Source organism: Gymnodraco acuticeps, unplaced genomic scaffold (assembly GCF_902827175.1).
Source record: "Gymnodraco acuticeps unplaced genomic scaffold, fGymAcu1.1, whole genome shotgun sequence".
Taxonomy (NCBI): Eukaryota; Metazoa; Chordata; class Actinopteri; order Perciformes; family Bathydraconidae; genus Gymnodraco; species Gymnodraco acuticeps.
In genome coordinates, this window is record NW_022992154.1 from 116,680 (window position 1) to 130,850 (window position 14,171).

Sequence of the window (14,171 nt, forward strand, 5' to 3'; positions counted from 1 at the left end):
TAAATCCCTTAAACCATCTAAAGCAAAGGATATATTTGGTATGGATGCAGTTATGCTCAAAGACCTCAGTACAACTCTTTCTTATCCTATTGCCAATATCATCAACCTCTCTTTCTGTCAAGGAATGTTTCCAAATGTCTGGAAGCCGGCTGTAGTTATCCCAATCTTTAAAGGTGGAGACCCAATGTCTACCAATAACTACAGGCCAACTAGTATCCTTCCTACAGTATCAAAAGTTGTTGAAAAACTTGTAGCTGAACAAATTATGAACCATCTGAATAACAGTGCTTTTTCTCTGCATCCAATGCAATTTGGCTTTAGGGCCAAATACTCTACAGAAACAGCCAACTGTTTCTTCACAGAACAAATCAAATCCAAAATGGATAAAGGTGGTGTTGTTGGAGCAGTGTTTCTCGACTTAAAGAAGGCCTTTGACACTGTTAACCACAAAAAACTCATATCTAAGCTATCCAGCATTAACTTCTCCACACTAACACTTAAATGGATAGAATCATATTTGTTCAACCGTTCTCAGTATGTCAGAGTACAGAATAATCAATCATCTAACCTCGAGCTGTCCACAGGTGTCCCACAAGGGTCAATTCTGGGTCCATTGTTTTTTTCATTGTATATAAACGACTTACCATCGATATGTCCTGACACAAACATCCAAATGTATGCAGATGATACTGTAATTTATGTTCACGGAGGCAGTCTGACACAAGTGGCTAATGAACTGACGAACAAGATGGTTCATGTAACAGCTTGGTTGGAGCAATGCTGTCTGCAACTAATGTCAGTAAAACTGTATGTATGTTCTTCACCAAAACCAAGTCCTCCTGCGTTGAGCCAGATGTGTTTGTGTCCGGGGAGAGGCTACAGGTGGTCTCACAGTACAAATACCTGGGGGTCTTAATTGATTCAAGACTCAATTTTAAGGCTCAGGTGAAAAAGGTTTGCAACAGGGTCAAATTCAGTATGTTCAATTTGAGGTTTACCAGGAACTGCATGTCAACAGAGGCGGCTCTGATGTACATGCACTCTATGGTTCTATCTCATATCACATACTGCTTAACAACCTGGTCACATGCCTGCACAACCACTCTTAAACCGCTGGAATCATTACACAAACAAACACTTAAAATAGTAGATAAGAAGTCAGTTTATTCTCATCATTGCCCAATACTCACAAAATATAACTTGTTGAGCTGGGAAAATGTAATGAGATATGCAAATGCTTGCCTCATGTACAAAATAATACACGGCCTTAACTCACCTCCGCTCAGACATTTTATCACCATACGCACACCTGTAACTCGGTCAACAAGAGCTGTAACAAGAGGAGACTGCGTTGTTCCATTAAGGAAGAGTTCATTCAGCCAATCTTCTTTTTCTTTTAAAGCTGCACAACAGTGGAACTCAATCCCAGTAAAGATTAGAGAACAAAACACCTGCAGTTTATTTAAATCTAACTTAAAAACATGGTTAGTGGAAAGTCAGCTCTGTCAACACTGATACAATCTGTACATTACCACGCTCTGTTTGTACATATGCCTTGACCTGTATCTGTCTGCTTTGTGTATTTTAGTTTAGTTTAGTTTTTATGTTTTTATATATGCTTTTATCATAATATAAGTATCTCTGTTGAATGTTGTTTTACTGATTGTATTTACCTGTTATTTGAAGTTAATTTTTGTTTTTAGGATGACTTTTAACATCTGTCCAGGGACTACAGACGAAAAATAGCCTGTTGGCTAACTCTGGCGCACTTACAGAAATGTCAATCAATGTGCACTGTCCCTGCCAAATAAATATATAAATAAATAAATAAAAGTAGATGTTTACAATATAGTAAGTTAGGAATTTAATGAAAAACATATTTATTTACTTTTGTTTCAACATTGGATATTTTGTGTTTGTGGTGGATTCAATCGAATATTGAGAAAATGATTTATGTAAAAATGTTTTTTACTTACATTTTCCGTTTTTTTTATTTGACGCTTTTTTTTGACAGTTTTATGTTTACCTTAAAATTACAAAGAAATATCTTAAAGTCTTATAATAGTAATACACTTTTATATTACGAGTTACATATTTAATTACAGATAATACTTTTTATTGTACGAATATCTGCATGTATTTTCTGAAAGTGCAAAAATACTGTAAATATTATATAGTAAATTTACTGTAAAAAAAAAGGAAATAAACGTTATTTGTTGTTATTCTCAAAATACTTAAAATAATGTTTTGGGTTGTTAATTTATAGTTAATATCTGTCATTTTACAGGATTTTGCAAGTTATTTAAAAAAAACATGATAATTACTATAAACATTTACAGTTATTTCCTGTAAAATTACGATCTTTTTTTACAGTGTAATAGACTGCAAAACAGAGTAGAGTACTGCATACTCCAATGAGTTGTTTGTAACAGACTCACACTAACAATATATATTGTTATATGTCACTTAGCTTTAATCTCCAGTTGTAACAGATAATTAGTTGCATAACAAAAGTGATCAACGTATACATACAGATGCAGTCACAGAAATTCTGGAGCATTTACATCAGAATACAAGGACAGTGACATTCATTCAGTTTAGAGTTCCATTCCAATATGTTGTATGGTTGTATATGGTTATGTATAGGTTACATAATTTAATTGGGCACATAATCCAGTATACAGTTGTAAAGATTTCAAAGGGATCTACCCGTACAGCTTTTGCAAAGCAGCTCAGTTCCACAAAATGATGTAGATTACTATGATTTTCTCTATTCCAATTTAAAGACGAGTTTTATATCATTCTATATCATTCTATAGAATTCTATAGAATTTAGTATAGGTTGCATCAGAGAGAACATTTCATGCATGTTTTCTTTGAATGCTATAGATTTCTACAGATTTCTATAGATTTCTACAGATATGTCATGAGTCGGTTCTGTCCTATAGAATTCTTTAGATTGTTATAGTTTTAATTATAGAAGTTTATAGAAAAGTACACATTTATAGTATTCTACAGAATGATCTAGAGATTTCTATAGTATTCTATAGAATTCTTTAGCATGGCTTACAAATACGACTATGTTCTATAACATGCTATAGATTTGTACAAGATTCTATAGGATTTTATAGATTTTTTGCTAAGGGCACCGCCGGTGGAGCGGCTGTGTCATCTTCTTGAAACCAAAGCCCAAAGTGATGGCACCAGAGAACGACATAAAAAATTAACCGCTTTATCATGGCTCCCCAATGGGTGCTAGTTACCCCCTTTTGCCGTAAAAGCTGATATGCCGTTCCACCTTTAAATCACATCGCAAAAATATTTTGCATTTATTGTTTTTGCATGGATGGTAACACTTTTAGCACCCAGACAGATCAATATGCTGGAACAGTGTATTTTGATGCATTCATCCCTACATCCCTACTTCCCCTCATCCCTACATCCCTCATCCCTTCTACCCATACAATGCCCGTAATCAGCCCGAGTAGATCATGCCGGAGACGGAACCCTCTGAGTCTCCCTCTGCACGGACCACAGCACGTCCTCCCAGACCAGAACATCCCATCACTCCCTCCATATCAATTAATGTGTTACTTCTTGTAATAAACCTACAAACATCACACTGTTTTGGCGTGGTCCCTGCTAATGAAAAGTGCTTAGTCTGCATTTAACCACCAATTGGGTCTGACCTCAGCTCCTTTATCAAGATGCAGAAGAAGCATCACCTGTAGCCTGACGGTCAAACAGCTTCAACCGTTATGCTGCAAATATCTCTTCAATTGACTTCAGTTCATCCTCCTTCTCTCTCTTTTCCTCCCTCTCTCTCTTATCCTCCCTCTCTCTCTCCCTATTGCTGCTGTCCATATATCAGTTGTTGTTGTAAAACGTTCTTAGTGTAGCCTTTTTTCTAGTGCTTACATCCTGATTGCTGAGTCAACAATAAAGCAGTTTGGTGTTTACGGTCATTAGTACATGTGTGTTTGTTGCTTGGTTCATGTGTGTAGAATTTTTAATGGCAGTGTTTTGAAAATGGCAAACAAGTGAATATATCAGATGTCTGTGTCTTACTTAGAGAACCGTGTGCAGTGTTTTGCAAAAAGTGCCAAGCTGAACTGCAAACTGGGTGCAGAGCTGAAAGTGTGTTTAGAGTTTTGGAGATTTGAGCTGAGGTTTTGCTCTTTGAGTGAGAGTTTAAATAATTATGCTTTATGTGAGATGTGTGTGTTAGAAACTGAAAAAAACTGTAACTGGACATTTTCTGATCACACACATTTTATTAACATCAAAGTATCTCATTTGTTAGTCGATTTTGGAAACAACAATAACATTTAGTCTGTGAAAATACACGTCATTATAAATGTATCTTCTTTTTTCCAGAGCAGTGAGAATAAAATATCTATAATGAAAGAAGCTCTGCTGCTTTCTCTCTTAAGACTCAGGCATTCAAAGAGAAAGAACTCAATATAAATGCATCAATGGAAATATTCAACAAATATTTAGAGCAAACTTTAAATTTTCATGCAGAGAAATATGAGTTGAGGTGAACAGAAATCCTCCTGAGCAGTGACAGCCTCCATGGCTACACAGACACCGGAAGGAGCACCGCCTGAAGAAACTCCAACATACAGAACAACTCATGAGAAGATGTTAAAGCACATCCCATCATGTTTGATTGACAGCTGATCTCTGCAGTGAAGACATGAACAATCAGCTCTCAGCAACAATGATGGACTCAATGAGTTTAAGAAGTAGAAGAGTTCCTCAAATGACTTCAGGCTATTTCAGTTTACACAACTCAGCTGTGTCTCCAACATAATAAAGCCAAACTCCAGCATGTAGCGGCTGAGTGAATGTGGTCTGGACTCTGTGGAGGAGAGTCATGGTTTCAGAGACGCTGTAGAAGGACAGAATACCTGCTCTGTGATCCAGGTACACTCCTACTCTGGAGGACGGAGGACCTGAGACGGGAGTTTTGATATTGTTGTAACGAAATGAATAACTGTTTTGGTCACAATCTAAGGACCAAGATTTGTCATTGTTTCCAAATAGACTTTCCCCCCACCTCCCTGCTCTGATGATATTCTTGTATGCGACTGCTATACGAACTCCTCCCCCTCTCCGCTCCACCTCCCAGTAACAACGTCCAGTCAGACTCTCTCTACTCAGGACCTGAGGATAAACAGTGAATCTGTCTGGGTGACGAGAATAAGACTGTTGTTGTCCCATGCGTGTTGCTTTTCTGCTCCCCTCAGATAATACCAGCTGTGTGTGTGCTGTGTTTGGATCCAGAGTGATCTCCTGTGAATATGTTAAGAACCCAGCTCTGGTGGTGGGCTCTGCTGCTGACAGTAAAACATCCACTTCAGTCGGTGAGACGTTGGTCCATTCCTCTCTCAGGACGTCCTGTAGTTTGTCTCTGACTGCTGACAGGGCCGCCGTCACGTCCTCAAAGTAGCTCAGAGGACGGATGTTGATGCTGGAGGAGTGTGTAGGATCACTGAGGGCTGACAGTGAGGGGTAGCTGTGCAGAAACTGGTTGTGATCCTCTGTGTGAGACAGCAGCTTCAGCTCAGCGTCTCTCCTCTTCAGCTCAGAGATCTCCTGCTCCAGCTTCTCCTGGAGCTCTCTGACTCGACTCACTTCTCTCTTCTGCTGGGATCTGAGCTGCTGCTTCACATCAGAGCTTCTTTTCTCCATGAGACGGATCAGCTCAGCCTGAGGGGACAGGACATATTTTTCAGCTGAAGACTGCTTTCAAATGTAGAGCAGGTTGTAAGCAAGGCTCCGTTTGTGAATGAGGAAACAGTTCAGAGTGTCTGCTCCTCCTGGAATGAGTCAGAGTTTAATGAGCCCTCCCTCTTCTTCCTGCTCTCAGACACAGCCAGCTCCACTCTGTATTTCCTGGTTCCTCCCCTTTAGATCCACACTGTGGAGAATGGGTGTAACCAAAACGTAAAGTACAAGAGCTGATAGGCCAAATTCACCGCCCACACACATGTTGTTCAGATCACAGCTCATAGTTTCAGCTCTCAGGAAGTGAAACTCACACACTCGCTCCCACTGAGAGGTGAAATGGCGCAGAAAGGAGTTCAGCTGGACCGGGAAATCTTATCTTGTTCCATCTGTCTGGATCTACTGAAGGATCCGGTGACGACTACCTGTGGACACAGCTACTGCATGAAGTGTATTAAAGGCTTCTGGGATGGAGAGGATGAGAAGAAGACCCACAGCTGCCCTCAGTGTAGGCAGAGCTTCACACCAAGGCCTGTCCTGCTGAAAAACACCATGTTAGCAGCTTTAGTGGAGGAACTGAAGAAGACTGGACCCCCACCTGCTCCTGCTGACCTCTGCTATGCTGGAGCTGAAGATGTGGCCTGTGATGTCTGCACTGGGAGGAAACTGAGAGCCTGTAAGTCCTGCCTCATGTGTCTGGCCTCTTATTGTGACAAACACCTCCAGCCTCATTATGAATTACCTGTCTTTAGAAAACACATGCTGGTGGAGCCCTCCAAGAAGCAGGAGAGCATGTGCTCTCGTCACGACGAGGTGATGAAGCTGTTCTGCCGCACTGATCAGCAGTGTATCTGTTATCTCTGCTCTGTGGACGAACACAAAGGCCACGACACGGTGTCAGCTGCAGCAGAGAGGACTGAGAGGCAGAGAGAGCTGGAGGGGAGTCGACTAAACATCCAGCAGAGAATCCAGGACGGAGAGAAGGAGGTGAAGCTGCTTCAGCAGGAGGTGCAAGCCGTCAATGGCTCTGCTGATAAAGCAGTGGAGGACAGTGAGAAGACGTTCACTGAGCTGATCCGTCTCATGGAGAAGAGAAGCTCTGATGTGAAGCTGCAGCTCAAATCCCAGCAGAAGAGAGAAGTGAGTCGAGTCAGAGAGCTCCAGGAGAAGCTGGAGCAGGAGATCTCTGAGCTGAAGAGGAGAGACGCTGAGCTCAAGCTGCTGTCTCACACAGAGGATCACAACCAGTTTCTGCACAGCTACCCCTCACTGCCAGCCCTCAGTGAACCTACACACTCCTCCAGCATCCGTCCTCTGCGCTACTTTGAGGACGTGAAGGCGGCCCTGTCAGCAGTCAGAGACAAACTACAGGACGTCCTGAGAGAGGAATGGACGAACGTCTCACCGACTGAAGTGGATGTTTTACCGTCAGCAGCAGAGCCCACCACCAGAGCTGGGTTCTTAAAATATTCACAGGGAATCACACTGGATCCAAACACAGCACACACACAGCTGGTATTATCCGAGGGGAGCAGAAAAGCAACATACAAGAAACAACCACAGCCTTATTCTAGTCACCCAGACAGATTCACTAATTATCCTCAGGTCCTGAGTAGAGAGAGTCTGACTGGACGTTGTTACTGGGAGGTGGAGCGGAGAGGGAGAGCAGTTCGTGTAGCAGTCGCATACAAGAATATCAGCAGAGCAGGTTGGGGGGATGAAAGTGGATTTGGAAACAATGACACATATTGGTCCTTAGATTGTGACCAAAAATATTATTCATTTCGTTACAACAGTATCATCACTCCCGTCTCATGTCCTCTGTCCTGCAGAGTAGGAGTGTACCTGGATCACAGAGCAGGTATTCTGTCCTTCTACAGCGTCTCTGAAACCATGACTCTCCTCCACAGAGTCCAGACCACATTCACTCAGCCGCTACATGCTGGAGTTCGGCTTTGTTATGATTATGGAACCTCAGCTGAGTTCTGTAAACTGAAATAGCCTGAAGTCATTTGAGGAACTCTTCTACTTCTTAAACTCATTGTGTGTCCATCATTGTTGCTGAAAGCTGAGTGTTCATGTCTTAACTGCACAGAGATCAGCTGTCAATCAAACATGATGGGATGTGCTTTAACATCTTCTCATGAGTTGTTCTGTAGATGTTGGAGTTTCTTCAGGCGGTGCTCCTTCCTGTGTCTGTGTAGCCATGGAGGCTGTCACTGCTCAGGAGGGTTTCTGTTCACCTCAACTGATATTTCTCTGCATGGAAATGTAAACTTTGCTCTGAATATTTGTTGGATATTTCTTTTGATTCATGTTGTTGTTTCTCTTGTAAAGCATGAGTCTTAGGAGAGAAAGCACCAGAGCTTCTTTCCTTTTAGATATTTTATTCTGGCCACTTTCTAAAACAATAGAGACATTTCTAATCACATGTATTATTTTGACAGATTAAATATTATTGTTGCCCAAATTAACTAACAAATGAGGTACCCAGATGGTTATCACACTTATTTCATCATAACATGTTTATTTAAAATGATATTACTTACTGTCATGATCATAATCAATAAGTAAATCATTTATTATTCTCCTGTCAATAGCTTGTTTTGGATATAAATTGTATAATATTACAGTTATTGTTTTGCAGACTAATTGTTGTTGTTGTTATCCAAATAGAAAGTGGGTACTCTGATGTTTTATAGAACATTAATTATCATGATAACAATCAATAAGGAAATCATGTATTATTCTGTTTTAAATAGCTGAGATTAATCACATGTATGGTGTGGATGAAGTGAATCTGATCATGAAATCATTGAACAGACTTTACTGATGGAATGTGTGATCAAATTAAATGTTTGGATAATTAATAAAGGTTTGTCTTTCAAAAATAAAAAAGGATGTTCCTCTTGTATTATGTCCAAGGTGCCATAACATTTAACAATTTTCATTCAAATCATTTCACTTTTCTACATTTGTACGCTAAGTTCAGCAGTTTGTAGCTAAAAGCAGCTACAGTAACCATTCAACTATTCAAATATTAAGCTTTTTCTGCATTTTCAGCTAAATTCAGCAACAAATTTGCGCAGCTTACAGCATTCACACGCATTTTCAGCCGGAAATGCATTTTCTAGTCTAACTACAACTGCCTCCATGAAACTACGTAGAAATCCTTACAGACCAGCTTTCTCTGGTGAGTATTTAACTACATTTAAATGTGTATACTTGTGGAAGCCCATTCTCTAAGAAGGAAAGTTGCATAGTTAACAATGGTGAAAGTAACTTAGTACATTTACTCAAGTAATGTAGCCTACTTAAGTATAATTCGGGTACTTCTACTTCCACATCATTAATACAAATCTGCAAATTAACAAAAGGTATTAAATAAATGTAGTGGGGTAGAATTACAAAGTACCTCAAAAACGTACTTGAGAAAATCTACTTTTCACCACTGTACTTCAAGGCTTTTAATGCACTTAATTTATTTGACAAAAGTAGTTGCTTTTTATACAAATGCATGTGTTTATATGATATCTATGTTCTACAAATTGACTCAGTACTTTCCAAAATGTGTCCAACATTAAAAAAACTCATGTATTTTCTCACGATGAAAACAAGATATTATAATATTGTATAATACAACTCTTATATAAAAGAATACTTTTACTTTTAATACCTGAGTGCATTTAGCTGATAACACTTCTGCCCAATAGACAATAAATAGAACTTCAACACTTTTCTTCTGTGACAGTTTCAACCTGCATGGCACTAAAATAAATATATATCAAAGGTGAACCTGTCAGACTCCAAGTGGGAGGACTTCCATGTGATCACTGGAGCTTAAAGATGTACTTCAGAGAGCTGCCGGAGCCTCTCTTCACCTACGCTCTCTTCCACGACTTCATCAGCGCAATCAGTACGTGAAACACACAGCTTCACCAACACCATCTGCAGTCATTCACGCATTAACTCTGAAGTCAGTCTACTGTCTGTAACACCAGGAAGCCTCTCTAATAGGGTTGCCAACTTCCAGAAATGGAAAAACACACGTTTTTTTAAAAGGGGGCAGGTTTACTAGGTTTATCTGCGAAATAATCACCAGGATAATGATTGACTGTATTGCCAGACCTAATGTCAATAATCTGCATTGTAAACATGACACAAGGTGGCGCCATATCCATGTCATTCATGTCAGTAATACTTGGTGTGAAAGCGGCTATTAATGTAGCCTACTACTTTACATTTACCCTCTGTAACTCAATAAAGTTGCCTTGCCTTGAATGAAATTCACGCAACTCTTAATATTAGATACTGTGTTTTTAAGTGGCAATGGAGATTATTTGTTGACCCTGCTTTAAAGGATATTTTGCCTTTACAAATGGTGCGCTTTATCACTGCCTGGGTTTTGGTTGAAGTGCATCCAAGTGCTGCTGCGTTTTCGCGTTTGGCTCATTTTCCATCCGAAAAACACATCGTCTACCTGTCCTGTCACTTGTTATGACTTCTCTCTCGCGCGCGTATTCCGTTAAGACCCACCCCATCTCACTCCTCGTGCTGAAACCTATGGCTGAAACCTACCAGCATACGTTTGGGGAACAAAATCAAGGTTTTTAAAAGGCGAGTGGATTTTGGCAGGCAGTGAGTGCGGACCAACGATTCAACGATAAAAAGGACGGCTCTCACCAAGTACGACTCGGTTCCCCTCGTTCGTACCAAAGAGCCGTTCAAAAGAATCGGCTCGTTCGCGACCGACACATCACTACAACATCAGCCGTTAGCTGTTAGCACTCAGAGCTCACAGCTCTTCATATCTGTTCGACTCCACTTCGAGCAATAGAACTAATAACAAAGCACTTATATACTAATAAAGGACTGGCTTATCTAAAGCCAGTTGAGTAGCACTTGAAATACTTTTGCTCTATGAAACCTGATGTACTTATATGATTCTGTTTTCTTCAAGTTTGTATTTTGTTGGTCGAACGCACTTATTGTACGTCGCTTTGGATAAAAGCGTCAGCTAAATGCAATAATGTAATGTAATGTAATGTTCAGAAACTAGACAAAAGTTAAACAAGTACAAACCACAGACTGCCTGTGTCATGGCGAATACAGTCGCTGGTTTATTTATGTCTGTATAGGCCGTTGTTGTGAGTGTGGACGGTCGGAGCATATACTGCGTTAGCTTAGCCGAACTCCATTCAAACACACGCATTTTAAAAAGGTTTTTCGCCTGCCGTCTGTCTGCAGACTTGTCAAAGCATTAATTCATGGTTTTTACTAACCGGTATCAGTATGTTGTTCTTCGGCATCATTTTGAAACGTGTATTACAATTAAATCACGGTCAAATATGTTCATCTTGTTGTAGTTGTAGCCCCCTTGCCAGCGATTCTCTCTCTAGTTTAGCATATTCAGCCCGACTCAGCCCGGTTGTTGGCCCGGAAAGAACCTGGATTTTGGAGGGCCAGAAAAACTGTGAAACAGTACCCGTTAGCCGGACTACCACTAGTGGAAACGCAACAAAACACGGGCCGGGTTTGCAGAGGCACGGGAAGTTATTTTGGGTGGGGGTGCTGAGGTGGTGTCTGATGTGCTAATTACGCACCAATGGGGGGGGGGCTGGCAAAACCACACACACACAGCATAACAATGGACTCCAGTGAATACTATTACGGGCACTATAGAGCATGCCCAAAAGCACTAGCACACACACTACAAAGATGTAAAATATTATTTTACCAACAATGTGGAATTTATTGGCTACATATTACACAGATGATGCACGGCTGCAGCAGCAATAACAATAAAATAATAATTCAAACACCACAAACATGATATTAACCAGTAGGCTATACAGATTATGCACATGATTTTGCAGATTTAGCGTTTTTAGAGAGAAAAAATTCCGAGATACAGTACGTTTTTGCGCCATGTGAGTTACTTGTGGTGTTGTGCGTCACGTTAAAAGTAGCCAACTAAAAACTAACAAAAAACTTTTTTTCCACATCTTTTTTATTTTTCTTCCCAGAAGCAAAATTATTTATTATATAGTTTTAAATTATCATTTCAATAATAACATATAATATAAAATATAATCTCAGGCACAATGAAATGAAATAAATATATATAAAATAAAAATAAAATAAATGTGCAGACAGGGGAGCTCCGCACTGCCTGCCTGCTGCTAGGGGGTGCTGCAGCGCCCTCAGCACCCCCCCCCCTTCCCGCGCCCCTGCGGGTTTGGCACGGCACGCTTCAACCGTGCTACGCGCTGCAGTGGAAATGCGCCATAACTGAATTATTCTCTTCTCAATTATCCTTTTATTTCAAGGAATTTCTTACAGTATGGAGATATTTTTGTTACAGATCCTTGAATACTTAATTTAGCATTTATAGATATTTTAGCTTTTGCAGTAAGATATTGAATCCTTTTTTTTGCTCCAGTTAAGTACAATACATCATCATTGTTTCACTGACTAGGGTCATGTCAACAGCATATTAAGTTTCAATATGTTATACGCTGATGTTATTCCGATTTTATTAGCTTTCTTTGGACATATAGCACTTTCAGAATATGCGTTTCAATTTGGTTTTTTTTACCACATTTTGCAACACAGCCTAGCAAACAGGTAGATGTTTTGTTGTTGTTGCAAAACAGTGATAAGGCTCGTTAACTGCAAGTTGATAAGGAGGGAAAGTAAGCATCAATAGCAAGGCTGCATGTAAACTGGATTATTTTAGAAATAAATACTCTTTTTAAATATCTTTGTAAACATCTTAGTACACATATTATCTTTTAATTGGAATAAGTAAAACAATCTGCATATGTTGTGGATGTGGAAGTAGTCAGTGAAACAACAGAAGGAGGCATGAGACTCTTTGATGAATCCAGATGATTCACTTTGATAAATGTTGTGTTTTCTGTTGTGCAGAGAGTCCAGACAACAAGCAGCGGGTTCAGTCCATCAACGATCTGGTCCGACAGCTGCCCGTCTGCAACCACGCAACCCTGTCTCCTAAAAATTACGTTCCCACAGAACTAAACTGCATTCTCAATTACGTTTAGCTGGAAACGTATTTTATCCCACGTAACGTTTGTTATGAACAGTGGTGTAGTGGGGATTTTTTACTGGGGGGATGCTATTTTAATTAGGTCATCCCAAACAATGCCACTTGGGATGTGCGCAGTGCACTCACAAAACGGGCAGACAGGTCCACAGAAACTACCGGTATGCTTAGTCCTACTTTAGTTACTGTACTGCAAAAAGCAGACGGCGCTGCGCTCAACACACACACAGACTCAAAACCATGGACACACTGGCACATAAGTTACATAAACAATTTATAGGCCTAAATTGCATAAGCTACAGTATTGCAACTAAGCAGACAGCGCTGCTTCTCTCTCTCTCTATCTCCACTTTCAAAATCTATTTAAAACTCATAACAAACAAACACAATTCCCAAAGTTGTCCTGAAATGAACTTATTAAATAAACGAAACAAAAAATATAGCCTACTTATGCAAACAACATTGAATCTGGACTTGAAATGATTCTGATTAGGCCTAGCCTACATTGCAACACACACACACACACACACACACACACACACACACACACACACACACACACACACACCATTTTCATTTAATTTCAAACCTTTATTTAACCAGATTGGTCCCATTGAGATCATAGATCTCTTTTTCAAGGGAGACCTGCAGCATATAGGCTCCACATGAAACATAAAAAAATAAAGGACATCATACATTATATTTACAGGATACATTTACATAGTTATAGACATTTACAAGTGCCCATAGTATCAACGAGCATTTAGCCTAGCTTTAAAAACATGCAGAGGAATGAGATTGCTCAGTTTCAATTCTTGCTGAAGATTGTTCCAAGCAAGTGGAGCTGCGCACATAAAAGCTGTCTTACCTAAGACAGTCCTTGCTCTTGGCACATCTAACAATACTACATCATGCGATCTCAGACAATAGCTGCTTGCAACTCTCTGTGTTATCAGAGAGCAGATATAATACGGGAGTTTACCCAACAAAGCTTTATAAATAAACGTGTACCAATGACTGAGCCTCTTTACAGTAAGTGATAGCAGACCTGCCCTGGCATACAGGTTACAGTGATGAGTAAGTGCTTTACAATTTGTGAAAAAAATAAATAATACTTTATTCTGAGTGTGCTTGCTTTTCTTTTTGGAAGTCATCACATAACGGCATTGTAATACACGGTTCGGCTGCATTAAATATTACACATCTGCCGTAGTTCTCTATTCATAGAGCCCTGATGAGAAGACTTCGGGACAAACAGGAAGAAATGCCGCCGAAACTGAATCAACTGTGTAGTGACTTTTTAACCTAATTTATACTTAAGCAGCTTAAGTATAGATTAGGTTAAAAAGTCACTACACCGTTCATGAGTAGG

At 39.9% G+C, this 14,171-nt stretch overlaps 2 protein-coding genes across 2 annotated transcripts; one reads left to right on the top strand and one right to left on the bottom strand.

Moving 5' to 3' along the window:
* Positions 1–4,254: 4,254 nt before the first annotated feature.
* LOC117538585 (tripartite motif-containing protein 16-like protein) lies at positions 4,255–6,018 on the bottom strand. The gene is made up of 2 exons (XM_034204432.1): positions 5,962–6,018; positions 4,255–5,715 (listed from the first exon to the last, which is right to left on the bottom strand). The coding sequence occupies exons 1-2, from the start codon at positions 6,016–6,018 to the stop codon at positions 4,777–4,779; spliced, it is 996 nt and encodes a 331-aa protein (XP_034060323.1). The 3' UTR covers positions 4,255–4,776.
* Positions 6,019–6,032: 14 nt separating this feature from the next.
* LOC117538595 (tripartite motif-containing protein 16-like) lies at positions 6,033–8,556 on the top strand. Its single transcript, XM_034204448.1, has one exon. It carries the CDS (start codon positions 6,073–6,075, stop codon positions 7,732–7,734), a length of 1,662 nt encoding a protein of 553 aa, XP_034060339.1. The 5' UTR covers positions 6,033–6,072; the 3' UTR covers positions 7,735–8,556.
* The last annotated feature ends 5,615 nt before the right edge of the window (positions 8,557–14,171 follow it).

What these genes read in the sequence shown, in the direction of transcription:
- LOC117538595 (XM_034204448.1), top strand. Translation starts at nt 6,073, where the DNA reads ATGGCGCAGAAAGGAGTTCAGCTGGACCGGGAAATCTTATCTTGTTCC.
- LOC117538585 (XM_034204432.1), bottom strand. Translation starts at nt 6,018, where the DNA reads ATGAGCTGTGATCTGAACAACATGTGTGTGGGCGGTGAATTTGGCCTA. An exon ending in AATTTGGCCTATCAGCTCTT is followed by an intron (nt 5,716 to 5,961) that starts GTACTTTACGTT and finishes CTGTCCCCTCAG; the next exon opens with GCTGAGCTGATCCGTCTCAT.